This window comes from Thermobia domestica, chromosome 8 (genome assembly GCF_964235325.1).
Source record: "Thermobia domestica chromosome 8, izTheDome1.hap1.1, whole genome shotgun sequence".
Classification (NCBI taxonomy): domain Eukaryota; kingdom Metazoa; phylum Arthropoda; class Insecta; order Zygentoma; family Lepismatidae; genus Thermobia; species Thermobia domestica.
Window position 1 is genome coordinate 100,526,655 of NC_137461.1, and position 22,290 is coordinate 100,548,944.

The 22,290-nt window shown below is 36.4% G+C and overlaps 1 protein-coding gene across 1 annotated transcript in view; it reads right to left on the reverse strand.

The window, feature by feature from the left end:
- Positions 1 to 13,055: 13,055 nt before the first annotated feature.
- LOC145693102 (ran-specific GTPase-activating protein-like) overlaps positions 13,056 to 22,290 on the reverse strand; it is a 45,382-nt gene continuing 36,147 nt past the window's right edge. The window contains exon 6 of the mRNA XM_081768799.1: positions 13,056 to 13,656. Within this exon, the coding sequence (XP_081624925.1) occupies positions 13,430 to 13,656 (227 nt within the window). The 3' untranslated portion in view covers positions 13,056 to 13,429. The remainder of the gene's footprint in view (positions 13,657 to 22,290) is intronic.

A 22,290-nucleotide genomic window follows, 5' to 3' on the forward strand; every position in this document is an offset into this window, starting at 1 on the left:
CAGAGAGAAATTATATCAGTCAGACGAATTCACCGTACTTTGCCTGATGGCACCAAAAAACCTACTCAAACGTTAGTAATTAGCTTTGGAGCACAAACCTTACCACTTGACAATGCCTTATATTATCAAAAATTACCGGTCGAGTCTTACATCCCGGCAATCAGACAATGCAAGCAATGCTGGTGGTATGGACATTTGACCTCCCAGTGTAAGGATAAACATATTAAATGTAGTAAATGTGGTAAATCACATAATAGGGAGCTTTGTTCAAACTCACCTAAATGTCTACATTGCTTACAACCACATGAAGCTAATGCACAAAACTGTGCGGAACGGTTGAGACAAAAACAAATCATGAACCTTATGGCAACAAAAAACATATATAACAAAGCTTTACAACAACTCCCAAAATCAACGTCTCGACCATTACAATACAGTTCCGCTGTGTCATCTAAAATGAGCTCATATATTGTTGGTACATCTCTCTCAAACCATACAGTGACTTATTCAAAAGCAATACGGAATTGGTTAGAGATCCCTCCCACTCCAGTAACATCAATAGTAACAGGATAAACAAGTCAACAAACTCCTTCTCAAACATACAGCAAGATAAAATGCATTCACCATTACAATTGGAAAACACTCGATTATTTGATACTCAGCCTGATGCTTACAATCAGACAACAAAATCTAATTCATTATATAAATCTCAACATATTTCTATGAAAAAACAAAATAGCAGCTATACAACAAATACTCCAACTTCCACTTCGTATAAATTCCCCAAATGACATCGTTAATTCAATCATGCAACAAATTTCCCAAATTTTTTATTAACCGCTATGGATATAACATATTCTAATGTATTCAGGGTTCTTCAATGGAATATGCAGAGTTTTCGGGGAAAATGGTATGCATTAAAATTTCTTATATATCTTTTCCAACCTCACATTATATTACTTCAAGAAACTTGATCCAAACCAGAATATCCTATACACATACCTGATTATAATCTTATTGAACGAGTAAGAGCTGATGGATATGGGGGGATAGCTGTGGGGGTAAACAAAAGTCTCTCATACAAAAATATTCCTATTTTTCTCCCCCATATACATTATGCAACTCAAAGTTTAGCTATCGAACTTTCCAATTATAAAATAGTAAATATATAGTCCTCCTGAAAAAAATATTAAACACACAAAACAGGCAAACTTTATTTACTTCTACTAATAATTTTGACTTAATTGGAGCAGATGCAAATTCTAAATCTAAATTGTGGGGTAATACTCGAACTAATACTGCGGGATCGGAACTAAATTCGACACTAAAAAACTCAAATTATTTAATTCTAAATAATGGAACTCCAACTAGACTCACAAAGAAAAAACCTTCAGCACCGGATGTAACTATCATTAAGAAAGATAAATATATACATTCTGATTGGATAGTATATTATGACATCATTGGAAGTGATCACTATCCCATTATTACCACAATCACAAATAACAAAAAATTATCATTACCGGTTACCAACACTAAGAAAACTTTTTGTACAATTTACACACCTACCCTATCAACCAAAATAAATTGGCAACAATATACAAAAGAAACATACTGTCATCCCAGAAGAAAATAATACAAACATTGAACCTTTGATGTCACAGATTTTGCATGCTTCGGATGTTTCACAACTTAACAACCTAAAACGACAAACAAAGACCAAGAAAAAGAACATATACAAATCCTCGCACCCGACCTGGTGGAAACTAACTTGCCAAAAATGGGTTAATAAGCGTACAATTGCTTTACGTGCATTTAGCAGATGTAATTCAAAAACAGATTTTCTGTATTATAGAAAGATAAATGTTGAGATAAAAAAATCTTAAATACAGAAAAACGTCAATATTGGAAAGAATTTTGTAATAGCCTAAGTTTTCATACTTCATCTTCTCAAGTTTGGCGATTTTTTCCGAAATGGGAAACCACTTGATTCCCCATCCTCATATGGTACTTTGAAGAATGTAGATGAATGGGGATCTTTATTTCATACAAAATTAACTCTTCCATATACTAACAATTTGGTACACACACTTAATATACTTATCTCATAAAGGAAAAAGTTGTTTATGTGAAACCTTTAATTACATCTGGAATACGTCTAATATACCTAACATTTGGAAAAAATATGCCATTGTCCCTATAAAAAACCCTAAAAAACCTATAGGTTCTGCAGACAGTTATCGCCCCATCGCATCAGCGTCATGCGTTCAAAAAGTATTTGAACAGCTACTTTTAAACAGATTAACTTGGTTCACTGAACACAATCAACTATTTCCCACAAGCATATGTGGTTTTAGAAAAAAACTTATCAACATTAGATGCACTTGGAAATTTAATAATAGATATTTGATCTGCCTTCAAACGCGTCAATATCTAATACTATTATCAGTTGATTTTTCGGCTGCATATGACACTATTATACTTGAAAATTTAGTTTTTTACATGAATAAGTTCAACATCACCCCAAAATTCATTCGGATAGTCCATAACCTCCTCATTAACAGAAGGATTTACATAAAAATTGGAAACTATATTAGTACACTTAGAGAAACTTCACGGGGGATTCCACAAGGCAGTAAATTAAGCCCTATGCTATTTAATATATACATTCTAGACTTAATTAACCCTCTAAGTCAAGAAACTCATCTCCAATTCAATATCTTTGCAGATGATCTGATTCTTTTTGTCAAAACATATGACATCCAATCAGGTCTTCAACACCTACAAAAGGACTTAAAATTTTAACTAATTGCAGTAATCAAAATGGTCTATCGATAAATTGGAAGAAATCCAGTCTCATCAATTTTACACGTAAAAAACATAATCCTCCCATTCACCTTCAATTTAACAATACTAGTATTAAACAAACACACCATATCAAATATTTAGGTTTACATTTAGATGAAAAGCTGAAATGGCAACATCTCAACAATGAGGCTTCAAAATTCTTTAAACTATTTATTGGCCTAAATTCAAAAATATGGGGTGTCCACCCTTCCAATTTTGTACACAATATATAAGCAGTGTTTAGGAATTAATGTATGGTTCGATTTTTTTATCCCCCATACCACAAGATAATATCAACTCGTTAACTGACATTCAGTACAAAGGTCTAAAATTAATTTTCTCACAACCGAGTTTCTGTCCAAAAAAAATGCTTTACTAGAAGAAGCCAAAACCACCCCAATAGATTTACAAATAAGGCAACAAGCTTTTAAGTTTATTCTTTCATGACTTGCAATAACAGGATTACCGCTCATAGAAAAACTACATCAGATGGTACATGATAACGAATTAAAAAATTACCATATTATAAAAGACTCCCGTGGATTTTTGAAGCTTATTTGGATTTAAGACATATACAACATCAAATATCAAAAGTATTGTTATTACCCTGCTTCTATGTTTCATACAACACTGTCTCATCAAAAATTGTACCCATCATCCCATGGTATCCTACCAAATTATCGTATGATTTTTCCTCCAAGATAGTACCAGCAATTTGACAATCATACATTGACAGACTTCCAGCAAATACTATGATAATCTGTACTGACGGTTCAAAAATTCAGAACATCGTGGGTGCAGCTATTTACATACCTCAAGAACAAAAAATGATAAAATATAAACTTCCGGCATACACTTCTATTTATGAAGCACAAGCATTTGTTATAAGGCAAGCATTACTTTATGTAAAAGCAAACCGATTTAATAAAGCTTGTATTTGCTCTGATGCTCTTAATGTTTTGCACAGCTTATTCTCCATACATTGGAATAAACAATCAACTTGGCTTCAATTACAAATTAAAAGCATCATACTATCCCTCAACTCTAATGGAGTAGAAATTCATTTTATATACACGAAAGCCCATAACATAATTTTTAATGAACTAACTGACAGCATCCAAACTAGCAGCTCGAGACGGCTTATCTACAAACATAAAACTTCCATACCACAATTTTATGCCTATTATCAAAGAAAAATTTAAAATATACTTAGACCAATATAGACAAAAAATCAAGATGGGCCCAGGTATATATTATTGGAACATCACAGATCCAGCAAGTAGTAAACCGTGGGATCAAATTCAACACTGAACGCTCAGAAATCATAAATATTTTTAAGCTTCGACTACATACGGAACTAACACCAGTTCAATTATATAAAATCAATAAAAAAGACACCCCTGGATGTTGGTGTGGGGATGAAAAGGCCGATATAGATCATATTTTTAACTGCTCTTCCACTAGTAAATATAGAAACATTCTAATTGACGTAATCACGAAATATAATGGCATTGGCCCTCACAAGGTCCAAAATCTTTTGTCACTAAATAATGCAAAAATCAATAAAGCTCTACTATTTTTCTTACAAATTAACAATGTCAATATATATATATATATATATATATATAAATGGACTAAAAAGACCGGAAATTACAATGATGACATATAAACTTCATCTTTATGTACATTATATTTTTGCTATAATTTTTAATCCCGTGGAAAAAAATAAAAATAATAATAAAAATAATAAATATATAATATTTCAATCACAAAATCTTTGGTAACAATCCTATAATTAGTCATAACAATGTAAGGTAATTATTTCACCGGATACTCAACAAGTGTATAAAATTTTGAACAACTTAGTGTAAGCACATTTCTAGTCAGTAAGTACGCCAGAAATTTTTACTTGGAGGGTGTTCAAAATAAAAAGGGGGGTGCTCTCAGAATAGTGATATACATTTTTAAACAGACTCAAATAAAACAGTATATTTTGTTACGCAACTATTGCAATACTACTACTACTTATTATATTATTATTATTATATCAGCTCTTCGCAGTGGTAGGTTCAATAAAGTAAGTTCACACATTTGAGCATTTATTATTATTATTAAGCTAAGTAATACAGTGAAGACTCTCAAAACGAACATCAGTGGAACCGATTATTTGTCCGTAAATGAGAGATGTCCATAAAAGGAAGGGTTCTCTCTCATAACACTACACTACACATATTTATGGCATGGAAGAATAATAAAGTTTGTCCTCCTATGAAGGTGTCCACTATTGAGAGATGGCCGTTAAGAGAAGTTTTACTGTATTAGGAATTAACCTCCACTATTTTACCCAGTAATTACATTTGAATTGATTACATACGAATTATTGTAATTATTTTGCAAAATTCTGCTATTATTTCAATTTATTCACCAAAAGCAAGTTTTAGTGGGTGATTTTTGCCCAAAATATTAATTGGGAAAAAATCCCTCGTCCCAAGCTGACCTCACAATCGTTTAGTAATTAATACTGTACATAGTTCCAATTTCATTATTTTAATATTCTAACCCTGTTGTTAACGTTAATTGTTGTAATACTATTTGATCTCTTAATCTCCGTCCTTGCCCCTTATTGGCTCTGAATATCTTTTATAAGAAAATTATTCATTGAAGTTGTTTTCCAGAAATCCAGTTTTTCAATTTACAAATATTTTGTATCTTTTTGTTTTGCCTTTTTTAATGTACCCTAAGCAAAATGACCAAAAGCACACGAAAAAGTGACCAAAATCTCATCATGCCCCTTTTTCCTTTGTCAATTTCTGCACCTCTCTCTTTGTTTGTTGTTTTGTTTCTTCTTTACTTCTTTTTGAGCTTCCTCCTTTCTTAGGTTTGCTAAGTATGCTTTGTAGTTACGGTAAGCAGACGTAAAAAGCTTCTGAGTAAGTGGAACCAGTTCTGGCCTATTTCCGAATTTCTTCATCCCAGACATTACATTGACTTAGCATTAAGAGTTCTCAAAAACGTGAAATATTCAAATTCATCACCTACTCCTAAGAAGAACACACAAGAAGCATAACACAAGACGAACATGATGAACCACATAAACACACACACACACACACACACACACACACAAACATAACATTCAGCGAAGCGTTAACTATTACGAGAGAATACTAAAAGATTATTATGATAGAAGGAAGAATAGACACAGAAGGATTCTCAACCCCACCTTGAGAGCTTAAGCATCTACCAACCGTCCACTGTGCTTTAGAAAGAATAAAAGCTGAAATGAGAATAAAGCTGACTGTTTCACATGTGGCAGCAAGTACCAAGTAATGAGTAACAAGTTTCTGCCTTTTTCCATTTGTTTTTATACTTTTCTGAGAAAACTGTCAATCCAAAACAAATTACACGAAAAAAAAAGTGAATCGCTATGAGCCCTGTTCCGCTCAATAAATTTACATGAATAAAAATATACTTTACAGAAAATTAAGCTAGCGCCAAATGCATTCCCGCATAACACTAGACTGTCTAAAAAAATATATAATTCTTACTTCGATCGATCTCTTCATTTCTAAAAACGTTTTGACTACACCCTTCTAACGTCCGTCCGTTGATACACCACTTGCAGAATAGGCTCGAAACTAGCCACAGAGCTTTGGGGGGGCCATGAATATGTTAGAAGGGGCCATTCATTAAAAATTCTCTTACAAATATCTAAATTGTTCATTTTTTATTAAGGTCTGGAGGGAACATGAAAAATTTTGGGAGGGCCAGGCGCTCCCTAGCCCCCCTCTGGTTGCGAGCCTGTTGCAGAGTAGCAATTACCAACTGAATCTGGTATAGACTTATTACTACATGGTCACATTTTTCTTTATTGAGGAGGAGGTAGGTTAATGACCGCTCAAGACGTTGCCAATTTCAGTCATCTGCATCTGTCTATCAATCTCTTTTCTCGGAAACGACCGCGGAGCCCAGGAGGGTAGGTATGAGCGGTCTGTTTTGTCAATTGTTTCGATCGAAACACCGCCCGAAACAATGAGGTCATGTGGTTCTCGAAGCCGTATATGAAAACGAGGTCGCTTCGTATTTTGAAGTGAAATAAAGAAATAAGAGTAGAGCCTTCTTTCCTCAACGCTAAACCTTTTTTAACTTGATGTAATAAATAACCTACAGTATATAATACCGATTGATACAATTGGATTTGGGGAAGTATTCCTTTTCCATCCAGGGGTGTGTGTAAAGAAATTTGGAGAGGTGTAGATTACTCCCTGTTTCTAGTGTTGTTGGTGAGACGGATTTTAACATCTGCGCCAGTATAAAACACCTCTTTGGAGGTGATTACGATCAAGTGTTGTCTATAATTCTAATAACCTTTCCAGGGATTTGAAGTTTAAACATTTTCTCCAGTAGAATGTCTAATATCACATGATCATAAGCTCCTTTTATATCAAATAAAGTGACCAAAGGGCTCCTTTTGTGATGAATGCTTTATAAATATCTAGTAATAATAACGTTAATGCATCGTAAGTTGAAACGTTTTTTCTAAAACCAGTAATATGAAATGGGAAAGTTTGTAAGTTCTCTAATCACCAATTTAATCTGTTTAATGTTAAGTTTTCGAAAATTTTATTTGAATAGGATAATAATGCTATTGGTCGAAAGTTATTTGATGTGGTTGAATCTTTATTATTTTTTGGAATAGGTAATACTCCAAATTTGTCTGTTCTGCAAGGATGCAACAACATTCAATATTGAGTTGTTCTCAGTGTTGCGAAGGATGTTTTTCCGAATAAACCCCAGCAGACATGAATATAGCAAGGAACAGACGAAGCCAGAAGCTCTGTGCTTAAGCTGCTCCACCCGATGTATAGGGCATGGTGCAATTCAGCGCTTCATACAGCGTTCAATTTGTTTATGCAATTTTAGTTTGCTAAGGAATAAAGGAATTTGTTCATTATTTGTATAACATTGTGTGATGCATCACTTTTTTGATAATATCTATATCTATCTATCTATCTATCTATCTATCTATCTATATATATATATATATATATATATATATATATATATATCGAACGATTAGGTTTCCATACTATTAGTCTTCTTTTGTTTTACTTCAATGAGTCTAAAATAAAAATTCTTTGACTTCAGATATTTACTGAGCTGTGTATTCTGAAGCGCAATAATACCTAAACCCTTCTCTCATATGTTAGCAGTCTCAACGGATATGACACGCTTCCCTATTGCAGGATTGTGCTATAGCATATCCAGACTTAAGAGTAAACTGTTGATCTTATGGGAACAGCGACGCCAAGTTGAGCATTAAAAACAAATGCAGAACAGATGGCTCTTTTATTATACTGCCGATTGATGTTGCTAACTCACATAGTAAAAAAGAAAAACATCCACCACCACGATGATTAATAAATAATAGCAATAATAATAACTTACCACTGAATCAATCGCACTCCAAAGGATCCATTTCATTATCATCATCGAAGATTTCAGACCATTCTTCTTCAGAGGAATCTCCACCCAAATGAATCATCAATGGCTCATCTTGCAGATCATCTGCTTTCCACATGCCTCACGTAGTTCTGCCAATTTTCTGTTGTTATACGCTCAAATGCTTCATGAATTAATTTTTCAACGTCTTTCACTTTGAATGTTGTATTATTTGCCCCATCGTAGTGTTTTACTTGAGACCACTTGACTTCAATAGAGTTGAACTTGCAGTGATAAGGGAGTAATCGGACAACAGTGTGTCCTAGTTCTTTAGCCCATTCGCCAGTCTTGTATTTTACATATTTAGGACGATGAATGCTTATTAGATCCATCAAATCTTTCTTTTAACATCCTCATCATACTCAATACTGTGCAGGTTAACCATTGTCACACATCGTCTTTCTTCCAAGCTATTTCAGTCGTGACCCAACTTATACTTTTATCCGGGTTTCTCTGTTTTAAATAATTAAACACGTTCATGACAATAGCCCTTTCTTTGCTCTTCAACACTTGCCTACTCTTACGCTTAAAAAGAGGTGCTAGCTATAACTTCTTCCATTTTGATGTAACACACACGCATACACCTACGCTAGAGGTTTGCACGGACTCGGGCCCGATCCGGACTACGGCCTACAACGCATATTTCACTTCGGGCCCGGGCCGTAAATTTTTCAATATACAACCATGTTTTTCGGGCTTAATTTTGTAAACATACCGTACAACGATATTTATTGGACCGTTCTTTCTGGAGAACTTTTAAAGCACATCTGCAAAATTAAACCTCTAATTGCTGTAAATAAAAAATATAATTTTGCACTAATTATTAAGTTTCTGTAATTCGGGCTTATTTGATTATTACATGAACTCGGCCTAAATGCTAAAACATATTTCAGACTGGGGTCGAGCCTCACATTATAAATTCACGATCCGGTCCGGTCCCGGCCTAAAAATTCCGGCCCGTGCAAACCTCTAACCTACACAGACACATCCAATTTTGTTCCCACAACAGATTAGTATGTAAATAAACACAATCAACAAATGCCGAATGATCAGAGACCACACACTGCACAATAGCAAAAACACAACAGAAAAGAATTTTGTCTGGAGTCTGACATGAGTCATCTAGCGCGACAATAGACGATACAGTAGGTAAGCAATTGGTCCCACCTATTACACCAAACTGTCTCCTTATTTCTTGGTGTAGTAACTGAAACCAATACTATTATGACACCCAACAGAAATCAGTCAATTATGAACTCCCAAAGAAATTTCAATATACGAAAGATAAAAGAAGAAATATGAAATGTATCCTACAGCAATTCTCGCTGAAATTTCCTTCCCGACGAGGAATATATCTAATTAATAATCGAACTCAGATGTACCGACAAAAATTTCATGAATCAGTGCTAGGCCTAAGAAGTTTTACACTTAGAGTTTATTTTTAATACAAAGCAAGTTAATACTTTTGCAAAGATATGGTTTATGGCTGTAGCTTGGTTAAATAATAATAATAATAGACCTAATAAAACTGAACTACCTCAGATGATGATTTCGTACTTGTAAAAATCACCGCACAGACTACCCCCTGAAATTATTGCTGCCATTTTATTCACAGCGTCCCCTCGTGGGGACACAAGTCGTTCGGATCCCACATTAAGCTATAATCGTTTTCTGCTCTTCCCGTTTTTGATTAAACCTTTTTTCTTGGTTGAGATAGAAAAAAAGGAGATGGAAAGAAGTTTTACTTTTTCTAAAGATCAGAAAGATTTCATACAATTCTTTCTGCCCGTACCTTTATTCCTTTTTATCTACTTTTTTTCGTACTTGAAATCAGTGGAAGTGTCAACACTAATGAACTCACGAGTGTAAACTGACACTACGGTGAAATTTCTCGGCAGTTGGCAACGCTACCTTTGAGCAGACAATTTAAGTAACGTTAAAACTCAGCGGCAACGCTCTAGCAGTTGTTTCGCTTATCATGTGTTTCCCTTTGAGTTTCATGAGCAAAAACTAGCCTGTAAAAGCTAATTAAATACTTTATAAGGAAAAGAGAAGTTACGAAAATTATTTTTGTATCGTCGGTAAATATTTAACATTTTTCAAGATAAACTACAGTAAGGAAATCTGTTCTGTTTAAGGGGGGATGTACGCGGAAGTAAAACCCCATAAGCCCAGTACAGACCAAACTCTGGATAGCCTATATCCTTCGCACTCAAGTTATTAGATTTCATGTACCAACTGCCATGAAATTTAACTTTCTAAATTTTCCTCCTTAAACGATACTTTCTTTCTGTCTATATTTACCATTTTTCTGAAAATTATCATCAATAGTCCATCCTAAATAAATACCCAGCCACTATTCTTTAACTTTAATCTAGGCTGTAACACTTGTAATTGAAACAGATTATCACTATCCAGGGCGTCTCTGAAGTCCCACTTTAAAACTTTATTATTACAAAACTATTGTACATCAGTTTATATTGTTAGCTGTATGTGATGCACACGTCTCTCAAGTTTTTTTTTTCTTTCGTTTTATTACAGGTTCCTGTATTTCCAAAGTTGACTGCACGAGGCATTGTTCATCAAAGCAACAATAGTGTGATGGTGCTGAAACGGCGTTCTGTGACGAAATTTGCAAAAAACCAGTGTGTTATGCAAGTGGAACCTCACTTTGGACGAAGTATGATAAAGTAGCTCCCTCCAGGAAGTTTATCATGAAATAGCATCAATTATTTGTCCTATCTGGTTGTTTAAGCACACAGAAAAGAATCGCGATTCCAGCAGTCTCTGATGAGCGTGTACGGGAGGACTTTCAACGGAATCCTATAAAATCCATGCGCAGAACTTTCCGTGAGTTAGGAAGGCAACAGATAGAACGGAGAGTTGTAACAAAATATGTCCACATGAAGCTATACCAATAGCGACTTCATCAGCAGCTAAAGGCTAACAATAAATAAGAACGATTTTCGGTTTGTCTGTCATTTTCAAGAGTTTGTTGGTATTTTCCAGCGCATCATTTTTGGTTATGATTCTACACCTGTGGAAAGGTAAATCGACGTAACTGTCGAAGTAGGGACAGAAAACCTACGCAAAGCCCTTGAACGTGAACGAAATTTCCCCCAAACTGAATGCGTATTGTGCCACGTCGTATCGGAAGCTGTATAACCCCCATTTGTCTTCGCGCACGACACTGTTACAGGCATGTCTTATCTCCACATACTCCAGCTTTGATTTACGCCACAACTAAATGAAGATTCGATGATTGTTTCAACAGGATAGAGTACAGTGTCATTATCAATATGCAGTTCTGCGTACCTCAATGAAGGGCTTCCAGAACGTTGGATAGGACGAACATGTATTTCGGACAACGCTCTCAGCTCATATTAATGCTTTTCCCACATTTTTCATTTTTTAAGTCACAACTGAAACCTCGCATATTATTTTTGTGAAAGATGTTCAAAGTATGTTTTTTCCTATCATCTCTATGATAAGAAATTTCAGTGATAAAAAATATTCTAGAAGAAACAAAAATTCAGTTCTTAAAATGTTAGAACATAACCAATTAGAAAATATTATGAAAAGCTCATTATATTTTCAAAACAACATTCACCTTAAGATTTTCAGTGCCTACAAATAAGCGAAAGAAGGTAAAGTACAGAATTTAAAGAAATACAAAATCTGTGTAGAAAATAATCTGTATTTGTTTCTTCATACTGTAGTTACATAATATATTTTTATATATTTCATGTAATTGCGTTTACAAACAAACCGGAATTCCTACAGTATTTCAAACGTACTATCGTAAAGAAACATGTTCTGTGAGATAAAGCGGTAATCTTTTACAACAGTGAAACTACATTTGCTCAGAAAGTGTAAAGTATGTTGAGGAATGTTTCACAAAATGGAGATCATATTTCTATGTATGAAAGAGTGGACAAGGAAAGATACCTGAGAAAGATTTAAATCAGCTAATCCATATAGAAAACATATTATATGTTGATATATCTATATATATCGTATATTATACTTTTTATCCATACACAATCAATCACACTGTACATCTATGCATCAAGGTGTGAATGTATGTATATATATGTTTGTGTGCGTGTTATTACAAAAGAACAAAATTACTGATTTTATTTTTACACCAACTTAAAATTCAACAAATCAAGTGATTTAAAATTTTCAAACGAAATACATAATACGGTCCTTATTTCTTAAAAAGCAACTAAATGTCTGTTGGTTATTGTACTTCTTCAGTTACAGAAGAGTATCAGAATCAAGATGTACTGAATTTTGTTATAACATGTATTTGTGTTCTACCGAAACATCTCCAATAATTACTTTATTTTTCTTTCTGTAAAGCATGGAGAGTCTTCATTTACTCAGTCTGTAAGAAAATCCGTTAAACGGAACATTATGAATCATACAAAGTGCAACTTGGACTAATAAATGCTCAAAACTAACAGAACCTCCGCTACATTTATGGGAAAGAACACCAATTCATCCGTTTCATCCAACACACTTGAATTTTTATTATGCGTAACTGATTTAAAAATCCGTTTTACTCTATGTTTCTTTTATTCAATAAAAAAGTATTTAAATAAGATATGTCAATACACGTTCTTCAAATTGCATCATGTCAAGAGACACACGTTATATATTACTTATACGCGAGGTTTATTGGAGATTTCTTTTTGCTTTCAAAAAAAAAAAAAAAAAAATTCTCTGCTCTTATGGACAAGGCAATGTTTTATGAGCAAAAATACAATAAACCTACACCTTCGTTCCAGGAAAAAAATAGAGAAATCAATAGACGCTTATCTGTCACAATGTTTCAATTAGTATTTAAGAATATTTAAAGGACAAACGAATTATGTTGTCGATTTTAGTCATTTTATAAACAATTTCGTATATTATGCGAATTATTTTCTCATAAACACACCCAAGTTGTTCTCTCAAATAAGCGTCTATGTTATGATTAATCATTTTGTCCGAAGAATACAAAATTCTTATCTTCCCCTTCTTTTAGTTGACATGCATTTTCACTCATTTACACAATAAAAAGAAATTTCTAGTTTTAAGATACAGCTGCTTTGTCCTGGTCCTTCTTTACTCCTGAATCCTCTTCCTTACTGGCATCTGCTTCAGGAGCATTATCTTTCACCTTCTCGTTAGTTGCATCGCCTGCTGCATTCTCATCCTTATTTATATTTAACTTCTCCAGCTCCTTACCAACTTCTTCTTCTTCTTCTGATGATGAATCTTTTGTCTCATCCTGACATATACTAACATTATTGTCACCAGCTACAACGAAATAATAATAATAATAATAATAATAATAATAATAATACGTGAAATATTAAAGTTCAACTTTAATAAGGTTAACCTTCATAAAATGCACCCGACTGTAGCTACGAGAATGATAAGTAACTTGGTTTGAAATTAAAGAAAACAATTTGAATTTTTTAACGTCCTTATTTTTTGACATAGTCCCCTCGAAGTTCAATGCACTTACTACAACGTTTCTTCAGCTTCTCAATTCCTTCGTGGAAATGAATTTCTTCGATGCTTTCAAAATATTTGTTTACTTCCCGTACTATCGTTTCACTTGACCGAAATTTCCACTTGACCAGGAAGGAAAATTTCAAGTTTTGGGAATAAATTATAGTCCAAGGGAGGATCTTGTAAACAAGGAGGATGAAGAAGCAGTACAAATCGCAGTTCGGCTATTTTTTCTGTGACACGGCTTTTTTTCTCCTCTCGAGTTAATAAACGCGGCATCCTCTTATGCAGTTTTTTAATGTGCAATTCATTACACAAAATAAATAAATAAATAAATAAATAAATAAAAGTAAAATAAAATAAAAGTGAACCCCTTAGTTTAGATGTTTGTGCTAACTCGTGCACTTTCACTCGTCTGTCGGTCAAAACTAAATCATGGACTTTCATCGGAGATTTCGGCTGTCATCTGATTTCGGAACTCCAGGGAAGTGGTACACCTTCAATGCTTATTCTGCCACGCTTAAATTAATTTAACAAAGGCAAATCGTTACACAGCAAGAAACGGGAGTCAGCCCATAAAATCCTCCAACGAAATTTCTTAGCTGATTTCCCTTCTAAAGAAAAAGAACTGAATCACGACAGGAATTCTTCTGAACCACGTATAGTGAATTGTTCTAATTGTTTATCTATTTTCTCATCAACCATGTTCTGTGTATAATCTGGTAAACTGACTGAATAAGGTAATCGGATTGAAGACGATCTGTAAATTCTGTTTGCTTAACTGCAAGTAAAGATTTCCTTTTCATTTCAAGAAACAGCACAGTATGAAGAAACGTGCCGGTTCGCCTCGTGAAGACTCAGGTGTAATATTTGAAGAAAGTGTAAGAGAGATATCTGAAGAAGCCATGGCATTGTTGCCTAAAGAGGAAAGCGTGAAACGGTTATTTAGGTGACAACGTTCTGTCAAGTACTCACATGCACCTGATTCTTACACGAATAAGTAATTGTGACCCAAAGTGGACCACAACGGGGACGGAAGATTCAGAAGGAGTTCTCATTTATAAATGAAATTGGCCCAGAAAGTGCGAACAAACTATTGATTTTTGCGGAAGATATGTTTCTGCAGCTATTGCAGGAACAAGACAGATGGTATATGGAAGGGACATTTCAAGTTGCTCCCACAGATTTCCGTTAACTTTAAACTATACATGTGAACATTCGTCGAAAGTCAATTCCAATTGTATATGCCTTGCTTGAAACGAAGAATCACAATACTTACATCGAGCTGTTTCAAAAATTGTACTATTATTATTCTTCAATAAACATCTACCTTGCATCGAAGAGTGATAGAGGATTTAGAGATACCAGCTACGATAGCTATGAAAGGAGTATTTGAAGATGAACGGAAATACAAAGGTGCTTTTTCATTTATGTCATCAACGCAGGTACCAGAAGCGTTTGAAAAGATTGTGGGAAAGAGATCAAGGACCAGAAGTGTTTCTAGAAGATTTTCTTAGAAGTGTCAGTCAAATTGCAAGAAATCGTTAAGAGACCTCAGTGGGGCAAAATTAAACTTAATGGACGACCCAATTATAATTAATGCAGTGACTAGTTATAGTATACTGAATACATGTGTGTTGATTTTATATTATTTCATTAGTGTACCTTTGGTTTTTAAATTAGATGTATATTTTCATCTTTATTCACTATATCGTAAAACAGATCTAATTTGTAATTTCTAAAAGGAATACAAAATAAATCAGAAAAGAGTAAAAAGGAAATAAAGATACGCGATTATTCTAAATTTAATTTTACATTGCATAGAAACGATTTCTTTTCGCGTCTCATGCAATTAGATTGCAATAATTCAACATTAGCCGGAAGCAAACATGCAGATAGAGCAGAATAGAAAAAAAAACACACAACGAAACTGCAGACATAGGATGGAAACACACTGAAGAGAACGTTCTCATCACAAGCAATTGATTTGCTGAGATAGGGACGCCAGATCCTTCGAACAACGCCGAGCGAACTTACAAATAGAAGCAAGGACTTGTAACATTAAGCTTTCTACCTCGGTATTTCAAACTCGCAACACCTCTGTGCGCGAGCTACTTCGATTTGTGTTATTTTGTTATCCAAGTATATATGAATCTGAAGAAGAAAATACCTAAAATGAGAAAAGGACTATCATAGACTTTTAGGGTATTTCAGATCCTTAGAAGACACCCTCGTGGTCCGCCCAAACGAGGGAACATCACCGAAAACTTCGCCCATAAAGGAAAGAGGGAAGAGATGATTGCCTAGCTGTCTACGATGCTGGAGTCCAGACTCATAATTGGTCGTCGCCCAGAGCTAATCTCCAATCAATTTAGATGCTTGATGGACTAAAAACCTTCCCACCTCAGTTTTCGGACTAGTGTCACTTATCAACATTCAAGAACTGTGTATTAGTGATGTTCTAGTGTGAGTGTTCATACAGACTACTACGAACTGGAATGGATGGAACCAAAGCCGTAAGTAGTATTCATTTATTGGCAGATCCGAGTCAATTGCAGTTTCTATACATATACTCTCCATTCTGCTCTCGTGTCTGAATGTTTCCTTTTAGGCTGTGTTGTTTCCAATCTAACACCAACCCAAAATTTTGTCGGGAATTAAATTTCAAATTAGATTCGTTTTAAGAAACAAAGGCACTCGCATTAAAGCCTCACACATTGCCTTTACTGTGAATGAATATTTCCTTTCTACTCGCACTTTTCCTCCTCGAAAACTGTGTGCCTTCATTCACCCCAAAATGCTCTCCCAATAACTTAAAAATGAAGATACGTTCTAGGTTGCAGGTACGGAAACCTCACCTAGACAAGAACGTTTAATGTGCGCTGTGCCCTGAGACCAGGTAAGACTCAGGAGCATATGCACACAACGTGGTGCCGAAACCAGATTTACACGAAACGTGGTGCCGAAACCCGTTCGCACACTTGAGGCCGCTGGCTCACATCGTGATCCCGAAACCCGGTCTACTCACAACGTGGTGCCGAAACCCACTCGTACACTTGTGGCCGCTGGCTCACAACGTGGTTCCGAAACCCTCTCTTCTAACGGTAGGAATTGAACCAGTGGTCCTTCCCATGCAACGTGCTACCGCAACCTGCTCGTACCCTTCAGGCTGCAGGCATACAGCGTGATAATGAATCCCGATTCTGGAATCGAACTCAGATCTTTATGCGTAGCATTTGTGATGGTATCCTTTCCTGTTTAACTCGTTCTACATGTGTTTTGTAATCACATTGTGATTATTATACGAGAACTTACTGACCTACTCGCCTCATACACTGTAATCGGCTGACTTCCTTCGTTGTTGTTATTAGTAGCACGACTACGAAGATAAGCATTGTATGCCAGTCTCTTGATGGGTCATTGTCCGCATGTCGACAGACTCCAAGCAATCCCTCGGTGGTTTACTGGATGATATCCATTTGCTAGCGATAAGAAATCGTAAGCACCTTAAGAAAAACGCCAAGGAGCTTAGAGAGGCATTTGCTCTTCGTTTGCGCACTAGAACAATTTGTAGGCAGCCTTTTTCTTCTTCATCGTCATCCGACATGGCAGACCAAAATAATGGTGTAAATACTGGAAATGTGTTAAACCAGAATGTGATTCCCCCAGGTGGTCAACAAACCCCACCACCACCGGTCGTACATGTTCATAATGCAGCTTTTCGCTATCCTACTTTTGATGCGGATAAGGATGATATTCAGGAATTTTTTAAAGAAATGGACGATGTTATTTTCCTTAATAACATTCCCCGTGACCAGGCAAAACAAATAGTAGTGTCATGTTTTACAGGTAAAGGTAGACGTCAACTTCGCGTTCTCCTTAAGCGCAATAACTTGGAAAACGCTACCTATACTGAATTCAAAGATGCTGTCATAGAAGCTTTTAAACGCGCTAGGGACAAACTTTCAATCTTTGAACAACTACATGATAGAGTACAAGGTGAAACAGAATCCGTCCGTAACTATGTCTACGAGAAAATGATTCTTTTGGATAAATGTGATAATTTATCTAATGAAGAACAATGTTCATTCATTAAGAACGGCCTTTTGCCTTACTATTTAGACAGAATTGGTTTTCATGCCTTTGACGACCCGAACGAGCTTTTGGAGGTTCTCACACAAATAGAACTAAACAAAACTCGTCTCGAACGCAGACAGGCCAAAACGTTGGAAGATAAAGTCAAAGCAGCAGTGCGGAAAGAGCTTGCGTCTTTACAAACGACCTCTTTTACGGAGTCTCTTGACACTTTTGTAGACACGAACCCCGCACCCACCAATACGACTAATCCTCAACTCTCCAACAACCATCGTAAAAATAAATTTAAATACAAAGGCAAGCCTAGCCATGTTCTGCCATCTTCGAACGCTTCACAGCACGCACCTCCCTCACCTCAGGGAAATACGGAGGACCTAACGGCCAAAATTGATAAATTACAGAAGGACTTAGAGGGCTTAACTCTCTCAGTAGCCTCCACCACGGCTTCCAATCAACCTACACCTTCTGTGAAAAATACAGAACAGGCAGGTCAAATTAGAGGTAAACCTAGAAACTTTGGTAAGGGTAGAGGACGCAAACAGTATCCTTCTTATCCCGTTACCCCTTTCCCTCCAGGTTATTACCCCTATCCGTACATGCCTTATTTTCCACAATCTATGGGTATGGGATCTTCACCCCATCCTAGGACGATGCAACCCACAACACAACCAAGTGGTAGTGGACAATTGAATCCCGAGGCTCAGGGCTTCTACCCCCACCCACCTTTAACTTACTCGCCGGCTTTAAACTAGCTACGGGTAAGACAGTTGGGGGCAGTCTTACCCCGAGCTCCCCTCCCCCTCCCACCTTCGGACAACGGTCCACGGGTGTACAACGTACGCCACATGTCCCTCACGGAAATCGAACCAATACCGCTTGCTCTGAAAGTAAACATCCACGTGGTAGATTAGGACGCAAACCCTTTGCTCAAACCCTTCACGTACCACTTATAGCAAATGAGATTCTTCGTATACCACTACAAATTGGTAGAAATGACGTTCATGGTATAATAGATAGCGCGTCATCTATCTCTATCATTGATAGAAGTCTTGTCCCCAAGTCGGCCAAGCGTTATCAAATTCAAACCACTGTAGTAGGTATCTCTCAGGCCCCAGTACAGCTTAATGAAGTTGTTGTTTTACGCCTTAGAATTCATGGTTACACCTTCCACCATCGTTTTCATATCGTCGACCGCTTAAGTGTACGTCTGATCCTTGGTGTGGATTTTTTACGACCACATATGGCACAGGTCAATATGGAATCGAACACCTTGACGCTCAAACGTCATGGCAAACCCCCGCCAGACGCTTTTAACGCGACCCCTCCCATTAGTTTATCTGCATCTGTGTATAACATCCTTTTAAATGCTTCGAAACCATATTTCACCTTAGGTCAACGAACGAGGTTGTAACCCCGTTCTCGTACAGTAGTTCCGCTCCGACTTCACAACGGAGACACGGGCGTTGAATATTGTGTTGAACCTGACCCCCGCGTTTTTGCGAAACATGGTATTCTCATACCCCATGCCTTATTGAACAACGAATGCAATTACATCGAACTCATCAACCCCAGGCAGAAATGTATAACGTTACAGCCTTCGCTATTTATTGGAACTGCAGACGAGGTGGTAACTGCCCCTCAAGATAAGGAATTTTACTCCTACTTTGACCCCACCTATGTCAACTTGCCGCTTTTAGAAGAAGGTCAGCGTAATTTTGACTCATCTAAATTACAAATTGGACCGAACGTTTCTCCTGAAACGAAAGACAAAATAGTTAAATTAGCGTATCAATATGCTGATACCATGACTTGGACTGACACTATTGGTTCCGCACGAAATTTTCAATGTCAATTTCAAATGAAAGAACATTCGATTTTTCGAGGTAAGAGTTACGCAATTCCTGTTGCCCTTCAAGATGAAGTCCGTGATTACATTAATCAATTGTTGGACGCCAAAATTATACAACGGTCGAGTAGCTCATACAGATCGCCAGTCATGTTTCTTCGCAAACCCTCAGGAGCGATTCGAAAAATAATTGACCTTCGGGAAATTAACAAGTCAATTGTATTTCAAAGCGTACAACTTCCTCCTATCCAGGACATTGTTCAGAAACTTAGTGGTCATAAATTTCTGACATGTTTCGATGTCACCAATGCCTATTTCCATTTGGACCTTCATCCTTCGTGCAGAAAATATACTGCATTTGCTATTCCTAACATTGGAGTTTTCGAATATTCTAAACTTCCACAAGGTCTAAACGTATCTCCTGCATTCTATAATAAATTTATGAGTATTGTTTTATCGAATTTGGAACCTCAATCCCTCGAATGTTATTTTGATGATATTGTCTATTCAAGCGATTCGGAAGAACACGCTTTAGTAACATTAGAAAAGCTGTTCAGACGTTTTCGCGTTAGTGGACTTCGTTGCAGCGTTGCCAAATCTAAATTCCTTTTCGATCAGTTAGATATATTAGGCTATACTATCTCTCAAGATGGACATAGAATTAGTGAGAAATTGATAAATGCAGTGAAAACATACCAACCACCTAAAAGCACACGCCAACTTAGACAATTCTTAGGTTTAGCGAATTACATGCGTAGAGGAATACGGGACTATGCCAACTATGTAGCCCCTTTCCGTCCTCTCCTACGTACAGGTGCTAAATTCCACTGGTCCCCGGAAATGCAGTCCGCCTTTGAAACGATCAAAGACAAATTGGTCTCTTCCGAAGTACTAAAGCCCTATGATCGGAATAAACCTCTATGGGTATATACGGACAGCTCTGAAACTTGTATCGGCTCGATTCTCTTACAGAAAGAAACCGAGACTGACACTGAATTTTACCCAATAGCTTACTTCTCACGTTTGTTAACACCTAATGAACTCAAGTTGTCTATTCTCCATAAGGAGCTTTTATCCATCATTGCCACCTTTAAAGCATTTAAGTTCTATTTGCTAGGTAGGAATTTTACTCTTTGTTGTGACAATAAGAGTTTGACTTACTTACAAACTGCAAAAGAACTGAATTCGAAACTTTTACGCTGGTACATGACTATCAGTGAATTTCAATTTGATGTTAAATTTATTAAAAGTAAGGACAATTTCGCAGACCCCCTCTCACGTTACACTATCCGCCCATGCGATACCGAAGATGTCACATTTGAACGTCTTGCAGCGGAAAATTGCTTTGTGTCGAACGCAAAGAAGACAAAAGGCATCCCAGATTTTAAGTTTTTGAACCCTGTAGATGTCGTAACAGCGCAGAAAAACGATTCCTTCTTTGGTCCGCTGTACAAATTGGTGAAAGACGATCAACCGCCTCGTAATCCAACCGAAGCAAGAGCATTGCGAAGCTTCAAAATTGTTGATGACAAGCTTTACAAGATTGCTCGCTACACTAACTGTGAAAGATATCTGTTGTGTATTCCCGAGAGCCTCAGAGAAGAAGCGTTTCATCTCATACACACGCTTCCTGAACTTGGTAATCATGGTGGACAACAGAAAACATACGCGTTGGCCCACTCTCGTATCTTTTTTCCGAACATGCGTGAATATCTAAGAGAAAAAGTTCGCCTTTGTGAGTCTTGTTTGTTACACAAACGAAACTCCAATCGGAGAAAATTACATCCTCAAACTTATGCAACAAATGAACAGCCCTTCTCCACGCTTATTTTGGATGAGATAGGTAAATTACCAATCACAAAACACGGGAATACCTACATCTTAATTGTTTCTGACCTTACCACCAGATATTTGATTGCTATCCCCATCCCTGATGTGAAAGCAAACACAATCATAGAAGCGCTTCGCACCCATGTCTTTCTTGTATACGGGTACCCTCGTATTTTAAAACTGGACAAATTACCAAGCCACTCCAGCAAAGTTTTCAAGGAATTTGCTGAGAAATACTCTATACAAACAGAGTATGCTACAACTCAAAACCATAACAGTATTGGCTTATGTGAGAAATATTGTGACATTTTACAATCATCCATTCGGCATTACATAAGTAAAGATCGCGATGACTGGGATGAGATATTACCCGCTATCACATTTGCTATTAACACGTCTGTTAATTCCAATACTGGAGATAGCGCATATAGACTTCTTTTCGGCCACTTTCCCCGAACGGCTTTTGATGTCAAATTCGACACTTGTACCGACCCCGAAGTCTATACCGAACGTCTCAAACTATTGCAACAAATTCGAGACGAGGCGCAAGAAAAACTTAAGAACATATTCAAGAAAAGGCTAGATGCTTTTCACCCAAGTCCCAGTTCACGTGACTTTGACATTGGTGATCCCGTAGCCATACTAGATGTCACGCCTAAAGTTAA